General features: G+C 38.5%; 1 protein-coding gene across 11 annotated transcripts in view; it reads left to right on the plus strand.

Moving 5' to 3' along the window:
• Positions 1-15,229, plus strand: part of CEP170 (centrosomal protein 170) — a 75,835-nt gene that overhangs the window by 27,386 nt on the left and 33,220 nt on the right. For 10 of the 11 annotated variants that reach the window (XM_077925733.1, XM_028724123.2, XM_077925737.1 and 7 more), the window contains exons 8-9: positions 5,616-6,086; positions 8,582-9,219. In XM_077925733.1, the coding sequence (XP_077781859.1) occupies positions 5,616-6,086; positions 8,582-9,219 (1,109 nt within the window). The remainder of the gene's footprint in view (positions 1-5,615; positions 6,087-8,581; positions 9,220-15,229) is intronic. The other variant, XM_077925742.1, reaches the window with a different exon arrangement.

Below are 15,229 nucleotides of genomic sequence, written 5' to 3' on the forward strand. Positions count from 1 at the left end.
AATTTTTGTAAGTAACTTAAAACAAGCCTGAACTGGCATACTCAATTTACCAAAACTGCTTCACCACTTTGCACTTCTGAAAAATGGTATTATTTTGAAGAGAATGTATATAATATAGCAGATGGGGCATGGTTTAATGAGGAGATTGATATAGGAGATTAGTTTCTGCTAAGCCAACTAGATACAATTAGCCTTTATAGACTTAAGTTAATAAGATTATTTTGGTATTACTGTTTTTCAGCCTTAGTAGAAACCTGTAATGGAAAATGTTCCAGCAAGCAAACCTCAGTGGGCTCAGATCAGGTGTTATAGACTTTACTTTTGGTATATTTGGTAATGTTGATCTGTTTTCTCTATTATGGATCCAGAAAACATGATTTAGGATGGTGCAGATACACATACATTACACATACAATGTACTATTTTAAACTACCTACTACTCTTATTTGTCACCTTTTTATTATCTTACTGTAATAAATCCTTACAAAAAATAAATGCCTACCTCAGTGTGCTGAATGTTTCTAGCTTTTTAGTAACATACTTTATTTCAAGGCTATAAGCTTTCAATTATCTTCGGCAGTTAAATATGGTACTCTATAAACATCAATATGGTGTGCTCTGATCTGATCTCCAAAGAGTGCTGAAGTCTATTGTTGATTCCAAAAACTCAAGTTTATAACGGATTGTGCTGATTCAAGCCTTCCCTTCTATGAGAAAAGAATATTGGTATGATTTATGGTCCTGAATATGAAAGAGGTATATAAGTTATCTGTTGCATTAGTCACTTCTTGGAATGGATTCTCCTTCCAAAGCCTGCAGCACATTTTTCAGATTGATATTAGTTTCAGACTGGGATAAATATTGAATAATAGTAACTGGATTTTCTTGCAGGGGAAAAACAGACACTGCATGATAAGCAACACGAGAAAATTCAGTGAGGTGTATCCAATGGTAGCTTTGTCTTAATGAAAAGTGCTTTCATTGGTGCAAGCTGTGGCACCCCATTTATGCTGATTCTACTGCAGTCCTCCATGCTGTCCATGAAATGACCATTGCATGCAATCTAGGGTATTAATTCAAAGGAAAAGTCTTTTCCAGTCCCAAATATGGCTGACTAGACTGTGGTTTTGAAACAAAATCTATCTACTGAGCAATCCATTTTTAATTGTACCTACCTTATTTGGAGAGTTGCAAACAAAAGTATGTGGCCTTTGAGGCAAATATACTGTTCTTCACTTTGGTGCATTGAAACTGGAGCTAGATTAAAATCTGTAACGCATTATTTATAAATATCAGACTTTTCTGAAAGGCTCAAGCTTCTTTAACAGTAAGCATAAGTGAGGGATTGTGAACAAAGATTTCCAGATTTAAATGTGTATCTGAAATTTGTCTCCCCTTGTATGCCCGCTTGAGCCATTTTTACTAGTTGTTAAAATGTTCAGTCTTTATATCTTGTCTTTATATCTTGTCAGGGAAGTTTTTAATATGTGACATTTTAGTGTATCTTTCATCTTTGTTGGAAGCCGCCCAGAGTGGCTGGGGAAACCCAGCCAGATGGGCGGGGTACAAATAAATTATTATTATTATTATTATTATTATTATTATTATTATTATTATTAATTAATTATAGCATTATCCTTTTTTGTTCTTTGTGAAAGAATATCTCAGATATCAAACTACTATTTTCCCCATGGAAGAAATACAGTGGTACCTCTGGTTACAAACACTTCTGGTTATGAATGCTTCAGGTTACAAGCTCCGCTAACCCGGAAGTAGCTGCTCCTAGTTGCAAACTTTGCCCCAGGATGCGAACAGAAATCACATGCCAGAGGCACGTGCGCAGCGGGAAACCCCATTAGCAAAAGTGCACCTCAGAATAAAAGCAGTTTCAGCTTAAGAACGGACCTCTGGAACGAATTAAGTTCGTAACCAGAGGTACCACTGTACTACCTTATAGATTAATGATGTTTTAACTGAGTAGATTTGCTAGCTTTATATCATCGCTTTAAATGTTTGAGGAACAGTGACAATGCACCCCCAGCACACATTTGTAAAATTTCATCATATATAATTGTGCCATTCCTTAGGTAGCCAAAATGGCACCATCAATACACAAGGAAGCGGTATCAGCTCAGTGCAATCCAAGGATCTGCAGATGTATAAAAATGTTCATCTAAAACCACAACCCTGCTTTTGGAGAAAAATTGCATACAGTTGAGTGAGGATTGAATATGCTTATTGTGCGTCAAATACTGACTGATTATCGGGAAAATGAGGAACACATGTAATATCATAGGAGAGAGCATGGCTGGTTGGCAGGAATCCTGAATGAGAGCAGTCTACATAGCAACTTTTTATTGTAGGTTCACTTATGCTATTAACTTTCTATCAAAACACATTTTCTAATTGACTTGGGTATGGGGAGTTGCAAACACACTTTAGGGGTACTTTTGAACTTAGAAGTACTGGTGGTTAACAAAACAAAACAAAACAAAACAAAACAAAAACAAAACCAAGAGCAAAACATGCTAATTAATTATGCTTATGTCTGTGCCATTTATATAGTTCTTGTTTCTCGTGGTTATCCAGAGAGCTCTGAAACAAATCTCCATTTATACATTCTGACTAGTTAAAAATCTGTTACAGGGAAGAAATACCCTTGAAACAATTATTGAACTGCTAAGGTCATGATGCCTTTATAACCGGCCCCACCCAAAAAGAACATTACAGATTAGCTTTGTTAGTGAATATTTGCTGGCTGCAAACTTTTTATAATTTATTTCCAGCTAGATCTCTTTGATTTGATTTTCTTGGTTCTTGACTACAGCTTTCTTTGCATCTGTTACTTGCATTCTTAATGATTGTCAGATTCTATGAAACTGTACATGTTAAACAGTAAATTGCACTGTAATTCTTTAAATTTTTAACAGGTTTTAACTATGAACACACCCCAATATTGGGAGCACTGAGCTGCCTGTTTAATAGTGAAGAATTTACAAGAAGATAGGAGAGTTGGAAATAACTTGGCTGCCAAGCAATATATTGTAACAGAGTGTATTTGATAAAGCACAGTGCTAATATTTCAATCTCCAGCTATTGAATTCTTCCTAGAACAGTTGAGATGATAAGTATCATTGCACTTCTGGTCTATTAGCTCCCACTCCTACAGAATCCGTCTCCTTCATATAAACAAGCACTTTTACTTCTTTCAATCCAGAATCCATCCTAACTGCTTCTCTGAAAGCATCACATATCAAAACAGACTTGTTCTGTCTTTGTTCTTCCTTCCATGGACTTCCCTGCAGGCCACCCCTTACTACTTTACCCAGCTTCGCTCTTAGCTCCTGGCTTTGCTGTTAACACCTGCTCTTATTATCCTCCTGTTCCCTACCAGCTTTCTGCCCTGAGCATTTCTTGCTTCCTTCACTGTGCTGTTTTCCATTGAAAGCAAAACCTTGCTGTTTTTCATCTCCAGAAGCCTTGGCTACTTTCCTGATTTCGAATCCGTAGATGCTCACATTTTGTCATTCTTGTATAGATACCATTCATTTCATGTACATCCAGTTCTGCATTGCATGGTAGTTAAGCAACTTGCCTGTCTTGTTTCCCATCACTATTGTAGTACACAGTATCCTGGCAGAGAACTCATTTTTGAACTGTTAACTCTTTGCATGCTACAGTGCTTACTAGAAAAGGTAAGGATATTTAAAATCTATTAACAACTTCCCTCTTAAGAAGTGATTTAGCACAGTTCCCCAAAGCAACAGCAACATCAATTCAGGGGCCAAAGACCTAATTGGAGGAAGTTGACTTTTTAACCCACCAAAGTTAGTATACTGGTAGCTTTTGTCTCTTGTGCTGTAACTAAAAAAATCTAAGACATTTTATAGAGTGGCCTCAAGCCAAAGATACAAAAAGCAGAATGTCACTTGTTCAACAGGGGATTCCAACCCCATTCTCCACCTGAGTCCCCTGTAAAGCTGCTCCTGAAGGTTATAGTACCCTCCAGAATAATGTGGGATATGGAAATGTGGGCTGAAGCAGGAGGGAGGCACCTAGCAGCATGAGAAGTTGCACATGAGCACTTTTTGATCTGGGCCAATGTATGCGTTCTTGTGTGAGCAATTTTTGTTGCTTAATTAAGTGGATGTATTATAGATCTTAATTGCAAGGGAGGTGGAGGAAATCTCTTTACCAGTTTCTAACAAGGTAATTACCGTAGAAAAGACAGTTTAAAAGTAATTTAAAAACCTATCTTTTTGCACAGAAAGTGGAGCAAAAATGTGCATTCCAGAGCAATTTTCCTAGTTCTTATTTAGTCTTGGCAGGAGATGTTGCATAAAACTGTGAATCTTCATTGGAATAATCTTTTAAAATTGGACAAGCATTTTATATTTTAACACTGTGGTAAAACAAAGTAAACCTCATCGGCTGCTTTTCTGTTGAGGCTGAAGATCACAGGATACTGTGTACCAGTTCTCTGATCCCTTGCCAATAACATTCATTCCCCAATGTCTTCAGCTGTATGTTGCGCTGGAATTCATTAACACTTTAACATGAAACACAGACCCAGCTTTTTAGCTTCTTTCTAAAGAAACGATAGTAAAATTAAATGACATGACTCCTGAAAATCATTGTGAATATTCTGTTTGCTGTGCTGCCCATTTTAAAATGCATTTTGCATGACATTGTACCATTTTCATCCACAGAGTAAATATGTTAGTAGATTTCTTTAAAATGTGTTAGTGTTTTAAAGTTATCTGTTTTGTTACTTTATGTGCATCTTGAAAAATAAATGATATTGCTCCATTCAGCCATTGGAATCGACTTACCAGTACTCACTTCAGCAGCAGTCGCTTGTGGTGCATTCAAATCTCTAATACTTGGCAAGCAAGCTTATTGTGCTGAATGCATAATGTTTTGCTAGCAGCTCCACAAAAGCTTGGATTTAGCATTTATTCAGAATGTACATTGTTCCTCTCTTCTCCTGCTTCTTTATCCATCAAAAAGCAAGATATTTACAAACTTCTGCATGTTTCTTACTGCTTATAGACGTTACATTCCATTTTAATTTTATCTTCCTTTCCTGCACTGTACTTTTCGGCATTGGATTTTCAGAAGTGTCTTGAGTCGCTGCAATCTAGCTTATTTGCTTCCATTGGCAGGGATATATTCAAATCTGAATTAAAGCCAAGTTCATATTTACTCTTCAGGACTTCATGCAGATGAAGAGGACAAAGATACCCCTCCCCATGGCTCTATTCAATTGTGTAATCTTTTGATACCCATGAACTTGTTTCTTTGGCATTCTTAGTGAGCTTTCTTTCGGTTAGATGTGCGTACTTTCATGCCTGTCTTCAATATGGAACTATCAACAGAGAAGACTTGCAATTCTGGAGCTATATTTTTCAGTCTTTCTGCATTGCTCGTGGGCTTCCCACAGGCAACTGGGAGACAGGATGATGGACTAAATAGGCCTTTGATCAGATCTGGCAGGGCTCTTCTTATGTCCTTCCCAAGAATTGTCTCCTGGCTTTTATGTGAACTCTGAAATTCCTTGAAGCCTCGGCTTTTGCAATATTGGAGAATTTCAATTTCTTTGTTTTTCTTAATAGGATGCAGCACAGATGGCAAGCAAGCTGAGGAGCAATCTGCAGCTGCAAGCGAAGAAGAAAATTATCCTTTCTGTAGGGAGCCAAGTTATTTTGAAATCCCTACAAAGGAATTCCATCAACATTCCCAAATACCTGAGGGTACTATTCATGAGATCCCAACAAAAGACACACACATAGCAGGGGCAGGGCATGCTTCATTTACTATTGAATTTGATGACAGCACCCCAGGAAAAGTAACCATCAAAGATCATGTTACAAAATTCACTCCAGATCAGCGCCACAAATCTAAGAAGCCTTCTCCTTCTGGTGCCCAGGATCTTCCTGGGCTTCAAACTGTGATGATGGCACCGGAGAGCAAAGTGGCAAACTGGTTAGCACAAAACAATCCCCCAACAATGATCTGGGAATCAACAGAGGAAGATTCAAAAAGTATTAAGAGTGATGTTCCAGTCTACTTGAAGAGACTGAAAGGTAAAACAAATAATTTCAGCTGTATTTATTTCCTTTGTCTTGAATATTCAGCCGTAAGTATGCTAACTGGAACTGTACACATTTACTACACTCTGTTAGAATTCTTACAGACCAGAATGTTTTAGACAAAGCATCAAGTGACAACCAATTCTGCCAGGACATCCCCCCCCCCCGCCAAATTGTACCTTTTTATTCAGAGCTTGTGAATAAACAAAACACAAATACCAAAGCAAACTTGCTAATATTGTATTCACAAAAGATTAAAAATGCATCCATGTTCAAGCATCACTTTTCAATAAAGTTTAATGTTCAATAAGTGGTGAATGGTTGGGGGGGATTCAAGCTTCTTAAAATGGGTTTTGGGCAGACATGAGAAAAATGGAGATGAACATTTCAGCAAGCTTTATAAAGCTGGTGAATATAGGTCATAGACTTCAACTTAATAATTTTAACAGGTTTAAATTGTTTTCTAATTTTCTGATTCCTTTTTATCAGCTCAGTGATTTACGTTTGACTGAAAAACTTTCCTTTGGTTTGCCTTTCAGATTACCCTTACTAAAGCAAAGTCCTTTACAACTCATATTTTTAAAACATTATTTCACTTTATTGCTCACCCACATCTTCCTGCTGATTGGCAGTTATTATACTTCATACAAATCTCTCAGGATGGTTTGTCTGATCTTATGAGTGATATTTAGTCTGTAATAGTAATACATAGTATACTCACTCAAAAATAAGTAATAGTAATAGTAATAGTATACTGTAATAGTAATACATAGTATACTCACTCAAAAATAAGTATATATTTTAAATTATTTCAGCTGAAACATGTTTCTATTTCTTCTAATAAGGAAGTTACTCTGGCACACTCAATGTAAAATAGAATGCTGTAACTAATTCATATAAGTTACAACTCTTATTTGAAAATTCTTCCAGAACTGTAACTAATTAACTCAAAACTTTAAATGGTATCCTGTAAGTAATTATGCATATTATGCATTAAAAGAAGGTTGCTCTTTAGGAGCAAAATTTGCATAAGATACCATTAGCATGTTTTAATGAATTCTCAAGCCAATTTTAGTGCAATTTCCATAATCAGCATTTATTCTACTACTAAATATAAATTTAGAACAGCAGGTTGAAGAGCCCATATCCCAGGAAGATTGCAGTGTTCTGAAGATGGACTACCTTCTTATCATACTTTGTAAATTGAGCATCTTTGTATCTAACTACAATTCTGGGCTTTTTGATTTTATCAGTTTGTAACTGCTATACTCATGGATATATTGCACCAGTTAACTATACTGAAGATTAGCAGTGCAATCCACAGCCATTTTCGACCATCTCTAGCATGAGCTTCCAGATAACTAATTGCATGGACAAAATGCTGTGTAATGACTGCTTGCAGCAGATCAAACCTGGCACAACAGTTCTTGGTCAAAAGCAGGCTACAAAGGGCTTGTGTTTTCTGGCTAGGAATGGTTATGAATGAAGGCTGTGCAATAGCCAAATCCCAAGTATGCCTTAGGTGTGCTGAGGTAGCCCAGCAGGTACGGGAATTGGTGCAGGACTGCAGAGACCAGAAATTATGTGGACATACCTTGAGACATTCTGTTGTTTGTATAACTATAGTAAGACCGTGTTAATCTCTTTAAATATATATTTTCTTACAATGTTTGATTTTATATACATTCAAACTTCCTTTACTTTCAAATATTCAGTGTTCACCTAGAACTTTTTCCCTAGGCATCTCACAATCCTAAATATGGTTCCTTAGAATTAAGCCCCATTGAGTTGAAAGGGACTTACTCCCAGATAAGTGGGTACAGGGCTGCAGTCATAAAAGGGTTCTTTTAAAAGTCTAAAGCTGCCCTGTTTTGCTCCGTCTCCGTTCGTTATATGGGGAAAACCCATAATTGTTTATTGCTGCTAATAAAGAATTGTATTCCGGAAACCACACTGATAACTAACTGGAAAATTATTCTGGGAAAACAACTCTAATGTTCCAAACCGAAGCTTTTGCCAAAAGCTTTCCACTGATAGTGGCAACTGTACAGTTGTTACCTCCTGTTTTACTTTCTACCCTTCCTGGAATATGTTTAGAAGCAAAGGTTTGTTTTCTGGCTCATGAGTTATTTGTAGCTAGGTACTAATACAGTTTAGAAGGCATACTGATCTGCTAATTTTGGTATAGCTGTTGCAGCACATTCACATTTCATCATCCAGCATGATTGGGAACTGACTGTTTTCTGAATAAGACAATTCAAATGCATCTCCCTCACTGATTAGCTGGCAAAAGACTCCATTGTGCATGGCAAGTCTGAATGTGTCTGTTGTTGCTATGGGAAGCTTGCAGAGCTTGTTACTAACAGACAGTTGAGCTTCTAACAGAAAAGCAAATATTGTCTCTGTATTCACTTAACTTTTGGAGGTTCTTTCCGCATTACTGCTGCTCATGTAGAGCTAGATTTCTATGTTTTGTTTTGTCTTTGCAGGAAATAAACATGACGATGGGACACAGAGCGATTCAGAAAATGCCGGAGCACACAGGCATTACAGTAGACGGGCAGCACTTGAAGAACAGTTAAGGCATCATTATGCTGAGCAGAAAAAATTGCACACAAAATCCCAGGACACAGAGAAGCATTCAGACCAGCCAACTGTTAGTCAGACTGCTTTTATGATCGAGTTTTTTGATGAAGGCCATTCCCGGAAGAGGAGATCTTATTCCTTTTCTCAAAACGTGGGAGTTCTGCTCCCTGAAACATCTTCTCCGGCACCCCCTACAAGAACTGAAAAAGTGAGACCTGCATCAGGCGACTCCAAAGGCAGTTTACCACCTTCACAGAATAGCTCCGCCCAACAAAGAGCAGTACATGCAAAACTTCTGAAGCAAAAGTCAGAAGAGCCTTCTGCTGCACTGCCTTTCTTACAAACTGCATTATTGAGAAGTTCTGGAAGTCTTGGAAATAGACCAAGTACAACTGAGGACATGGAGAAAAAGATTAAAAGCCAGGTCGTTTCGGTGGCTGTTGAAAAGGAGGAGGATGACCAAAGTGATAAAGGTACTTACACTATTGAACTGGAAAACCCCAATGCTGAGGAAGTAGAAGCTCGCAAGATGATTGATAAGGTAAGCAATTTAAATAAGAGTGCCATTGTTAAAACCCCAATCCATGGTGTTTATGGTGGGGTCCTAGTAACTACAATTATTCTAATAAATCAGGGTGTTTTTAAAAATATATTCTTTTTAAAGCCACATTTTGAACTCTTAGTATTTCATCCCTCATTGCAAGCTATGTACTAAGCAGCAATAGGGTATTTCGAACCTACTTCTTGAGTACATACGAACTATGTGTTAAACAGATTTTTCTATTTTCCAACCATGTTGACTGCTATACAGTGAAAAGAATGAAGCAAGGATTATGTTGCCCAATACTCCACCTGTCTTGTATCAAGTTTGCAATAAAACAAACTTTTAAGGAACTATTAAAGTTCAGCACTAATATTTAGCAAGATTCTTCTCTCGCCCTTTAAAAAAAGAACCACAATAATTTGGTCAGGTATATCCATTTAAAGCAGAGATAGGAAGTCTGCAATCCTCCAGAAGTTTCTCTCCTGGTTTTATTTGCTTTCCCTGGCAACTTTACTGGACTAGCTCTCCTTTTGATAGCCATGGATGACCTCACATACACAATGAACAACGGTACAAAAGACTACTAGCGCTGTGAGCATTGGCCATATTGACGCTCTGCAGCCCACTGGCAGGGCCACCACTTATGCTGCCCCCAAGGGTCCCTGACCACCCACAGTAGATTTACAGGGGGCTGCAAGGAGAAGAAGGAAGTGGCCCCCCAAAAATAAAACCATTCCCCTTCCTTTAGCGAAAGCAGATCTCCATGGTTCCCAAATTTGGATGCAACCCAAGGAATATATAAAAAATAATTTAGTGAGAAAATGAGCTAGTTACAGTTTCCTAAACATGCATGCTATAATTCCTATAACCATTTAGACACCAATTCTAATCCTAATAGGACTTAATTATTAGTAGATATGTTCCACCTCCACTGTCAGAGGCAGTAAGCCTCTGAATACCTGTTGCTGAGAATTAAAGGTGGGCAGAGAGTGGTTGAGCTCAGCTCCTTCTTGCATGCCTCCCATGGGCATCTGGTTGGACGCTGTAAGAACAGTATGCTAGACTAGATGGGCCATTGCCATGATCCAGCAGGAACTTCTTATGTTCCTTCATTCTTACATTCTGGACTTGTTTATTGAGTTGGCTTACAAGTCAGTAGACTTTATCTTAGCCCCAAAGCATAAACCAAACCTTCTGGTGCTTGTCCTTTCCGTATATCTGCTTAGGGGAGAAATGGGGAAGGATTTCTCTTTAGCTTTCTCTGATAATAAGGATACTAAGCAGGATCATTTACCTGAATCCTAAGAGCCTTGAACGTTTGGAAGCCAGGGTTGAAACTTATTAGTCATAGAGTGTTGTTGTTTTTCAGCATCATGTACAGTGGACTAAATCCCAGCCATGCAAAAGTCAAAAGTTTCTTCACACGCCTTTCCATATACTCTCTTTAGCCTTCATCCAGGCAGGCAAGAGGCATCATCACGGTTAATGACATATTCCAATCATGCAACAGCATGGGAGATCAGGGCCAGTAATGGGTGTTGCCCAAGGAGGGTCTTTGTGGCCTACAAAGGAGGCCAGACATGACATGGGGAGAGTCCCAGGGGCCAGTTGGAGAGGACCGGAGGGCAGCATTCGGTCCCTAAGCCTGTGCTCCCCACCCAGTATGATGCTTGACCTCAAATCAGATACGTTTTGGTTCAGAATTTTACATCAAAATGCAGGCAAGGGTCATGTTTGTATGTCATACTAAACTGTAATTTATTATGGCAGCTGCAACAAACTCGACCCATCTTCTGGTTCATGTGTTTCCTCCTTTCCTCACAGTTGGGAAGAGGAGTCCACAACATTTCAGTCCCGCTTTTGGTTAACCATAGCTTGTTGTGTCAGCCAGATCTAGAATGTTGGTTTACACCAATTATGTATTGTAGAATTCGTTTAAACAAGCCAGCTTCAGAAACCAGTTTGAAATTGGGTTGTTTGAAACCAGCTATAGATGATGTTAGTAATAGTTTGATGGCTAATTAAAAGCAAAAGCTTCTGAACTCCTGCTCCCAGCCACATGGTAGGAGGAGAGGGGAGCACATGAGCCTAAGGCTTGCTCAGGCTTCTTCCAGTTCATGCATGTTGTGCTAAACTATGGCTTGGTATGACGGGCAAATTTAGCTATAGTTAAAATGTTATGATTAAAATGTTGACATTTGATTCACATTTCCTTTTTAAACCAGGTTACTTAATTTAAGAGATGCATAATCTAACTGAAATTTCAGATGGCAAATATCTTTTAAATAAGCATCCAATTTCTTTTATTGTTTTTAAATTGTAGCTTTTTCTGTATCTTTTTAATTCAGTACATTGGAACCTCAGGTTGCGAATGTGATCCGTGCGGGAGGCACGTTTGCAACCCTCAGCGCCGCGTCTGCGCATGTGCCGGTCACGATTTGGCGCTTCTGCGCAAAGCACGATTTAGTGCTTCTGTGCATGCGCGAGCGCCAAAACCTGGAAGTAACCCTTTCCAGTACTTCTGGGTTCAGCACGGTGCGCAACCCGAAAATGCATAACCTGAAGCGTCTGTAACCCGAGGTATCACTGTAGTTCAATTTACTTAACTTTTATTAAGTAACTTCCATGTTACTTTCATTTTCAAAGTGAGCAGATTTAGGACTAGGAAAATGGACTCCTCTTTTCGTTTCAAAGAAAAGGAACTTCATTTGATCTCTAGATATTTTGTTTTGTTTTAAAATTACTCAACACATCAGTATCCTATTTTGGATCAAAACTTGAACCAGTTGCTTCAGGAATGAATCATGCCAAATAAAATATCTATTATTCACTCCTGGAGAAACTGAATAAATTCTTACTACTGCAGATAACAGGAAATAGAAGAGGAATGTTTCACTTTGTGGGAAACATTGGTTCAATTGATTGTGTTGGATTGAAAGATTTGTGTATTCTGGCTATTTTATGTAAGAGTGTATGAATTTGTGATTTTTAATGATTTCTCAACAGATGAGTAATTCTTAATTACATGTTACTTTACTGCATACTGCTTTTTATATATTTATATGAGAAGGCAGCATAAAAGTTGAAATAATGAATAAATAGCACGTTAAAGGTCAAGAAAATGATGCATATGCATTTTAAATTTCTGCTGTTCATGATACAATTTCATATAAAGTTGGAGCCCAATTCTTTTCAAGTCAATTCAGTACACAACACTGTGAATAATGAATGCACCATGCTCAGCTGGTACCGATATATAAATGAAACGTGCATTGTATTTGAACCAAACAACAAAACGTAAAGCAAGTTGCTGCCCCAAGATTGTGGGGTCAGGTGCACTTCTAAAGTAATTTTCATTCAATTGAGGAGTTTATTACATAGGAGAAATAACACTGGGAATTCACCATCATCATAATAGATTATTTTAACAATAACAAAATGTGGCATGTTGAAAGTGTGTACTTTGCAGTTCTCAATTGATATGAAGTGTGTGTTTTGTGTCCTCAGTGAAAAGGGAAAGTAACAAGCAACTATTATAACTTACTATCTGAAACAGAAGTGATCACCCATCCCCATAACATATAGTATGTGACTGATTTTCAAATGTTGACTCTGGTGTGAAGACCTTGGTTAGTTCCCAGAAATACTTTTGAAATGATATTAAACAAAACATGGGCTAGAAATGTTTATATTTGATCATTTTAAGAGGTCATTGAGATTTTTTAAAGAAAAACCAGTGTTGCTTTATTAATATTTAAAGTTAAAATATACATTTTAAGATGATGGGGATACCATCTGTACGTGGGTGACAGAAATAGAAGAGTTGAACAATACAGTAGAGAGTTCCCACTGGTGGTTGGTACTTAGTCAATGTTTTTCTCCAACTGCAGCAACACAACATTATACTCTCTTTGTCTCTGTTGTCTTTAATGCCAACAGTGAGGAGGTGCGTGCAGGCACTGTGCTGTTGCATTTCCCCAGATAAGAATACTAAGTGTAATGCTGTGGGATGTATTTGTGGCTCTCCCTTTGTTTTCTCTATTCAGCATCCAGAGAGCAGAAGAATTAGAGAGATATGAGTGCAGCATTTGCCTTTGCAGCAGAAAACTGCTCTGCTGGTGGAAAGAAAAGCAAGTCCAGTTTTCCACTTGGCTGCTTGCCTGGGGGCAGTTATTGCCTGTCTTAAGCAAGTAGGAGAGTGGCAAGCTGAAAGCCTAGATTCAGCTGTGTTTTACAGTCTCCCTACAAGTTTCACTTACCAGATTCCTATTGGTTTGTCTAGTTGTGCTTATGACAGGTGAAGGAAACTGTGCTGGCTGGAGAGAGATTTCTGGTTGAAAGAACACAGACCTCACTGCACTTGTCTGGTTTGCACCCTAAATTCATCCTGCAGTTCTAGGTCACTTTCCTTGGCATTATCACCTGCTTCACAGAACATAAGTACATGCTGTGGTCCCTCCAAATAACTTGTTAGTTTGATGTGTTTTTAGGAGTGTGACCTACTCTCAAACAAAACTAGAAGAGGATTGCAGGCCACCAGATCATGAAATCATAGCATTGTAGAGTTGGAAGGGATCCTGAGGTTTATCTAGCCCAACTCCCTTCAATGCAGGAACCTCAACTTAAGCATACATGACAGATGTCCATCCAACCTCTGCTTAAAAACCTCCAAGAAAAAAAGAACCCACCACCTCCTGAAGGAGCCCTTAAAATGTGGAAAAGCTCTTGCTGTCAGAAAGTTCTTCCTTACGTTTCGTTGGAATCTTCTTTCTTGTAAATTGAATCCATTGGTTCTAGTTTCTAGTGTGGGAGAAAACAAGCTTGCTCCATTTTCCATGTGGCAACCCTAGCTGCATGGGCTTATTCTTGCATTGGTCACAGAAAGGAAGTAATCCACAATGAAACTTAAAATTTTTAAACTTTTAAAATTCTCTAGTCTTACAGTAGTGCAGCCATTTGCCTTCTGAAACTGGCTTCTAGATGTTGTTATTGTTGTTATTACAGTGGTGCCCCGCAAGACGAATGCCTCGCAAGACGAAAAACTCGCTAGATGAAAGGGTTTTCCATTTTTTGAGTCGTTCCGCAAGACGAATTTCCCTATGGGCTTGCTTCACAAGACGAAACGTCTTGCGAGTTCTTGCGAGTTTGTTTCCTTTTTCTTAAAGCCACTAAGCCGCTAATATCCGCTAAGCCGCTAACAGCCGTGCTTCGCAAGACGAAAAAACCGCAAGACGAAGAGACTCGCGGAACGGATTAATTTCGTTTTGCGAGGCACCACTGTATTATATTTATTTGCACCCCACCTTTTTTTGCAAGGTGAGGTACAGATAAAAATACAATGACACAGATAAAATAGAAAATGCTAAAACATAGAGAGGATATTCATTAAAAGGTAATTAAACACTAGTTGAATTAAAACAATATAAAAAGATCTAGATGTTATGTATCACCCCTTCTGATACTAAGTTGTAGCAACTGGGTTGGAGCCAAAACCAGACCACCCACACTCAAAGAAGATAATCAGGCATGCCCAGGAGAACACTGAGGCATGAGCTACAAAAATAAACAGAAGGGAGCAAATTTTCCCCCAGAAGGCTTAAAAGGCAGCAACACACAACAGTTGCCATTACCTCCTGTTCAGAATAGGACTTAGGCAGCACACTTTCAGCTGGCATAGCACAATAATATTGCTGAGGTGGAGGCAAGAAATAGTAATCATGAGCAAGAGAGGATGAATGACTGGTGGTGGAAGAACAGAGCAGACTATTTGCAATGATTTATAGGTTTTGGGGTTAGAAGACCTGTTGGAATTCTTGAAATACAGTGGTGCCCCGCAAGACGAATGCCTCGCAAGACGAAAAACCCGCTAGACGAAAGGGTTTTCCGTTTTTGAGTTGCTTCGCAAGTCGATTTTCCCTATGGGCTTGCTTCGCAAGACGAAAACGTCTTGCTAGTCTTGCGATTTTTTTCGCTCCCCCCCCCTTTTCTAAGCCGCTAATAGCCTTTT

This window comes from Podarcis muralis, chromosome 3 (genome assembly GCF_964188315.1).
Source record: "Podarcis muralis chromosome 3, rPodMur119.hap1.1, whole genome shotgun sequence".
Taxonomy (NCBI): Eukaryota; Metazoa; Chordata; class Lepidosauria; order Squamata; family Lacertidae; genus Podarcis; species Podarcis muralis.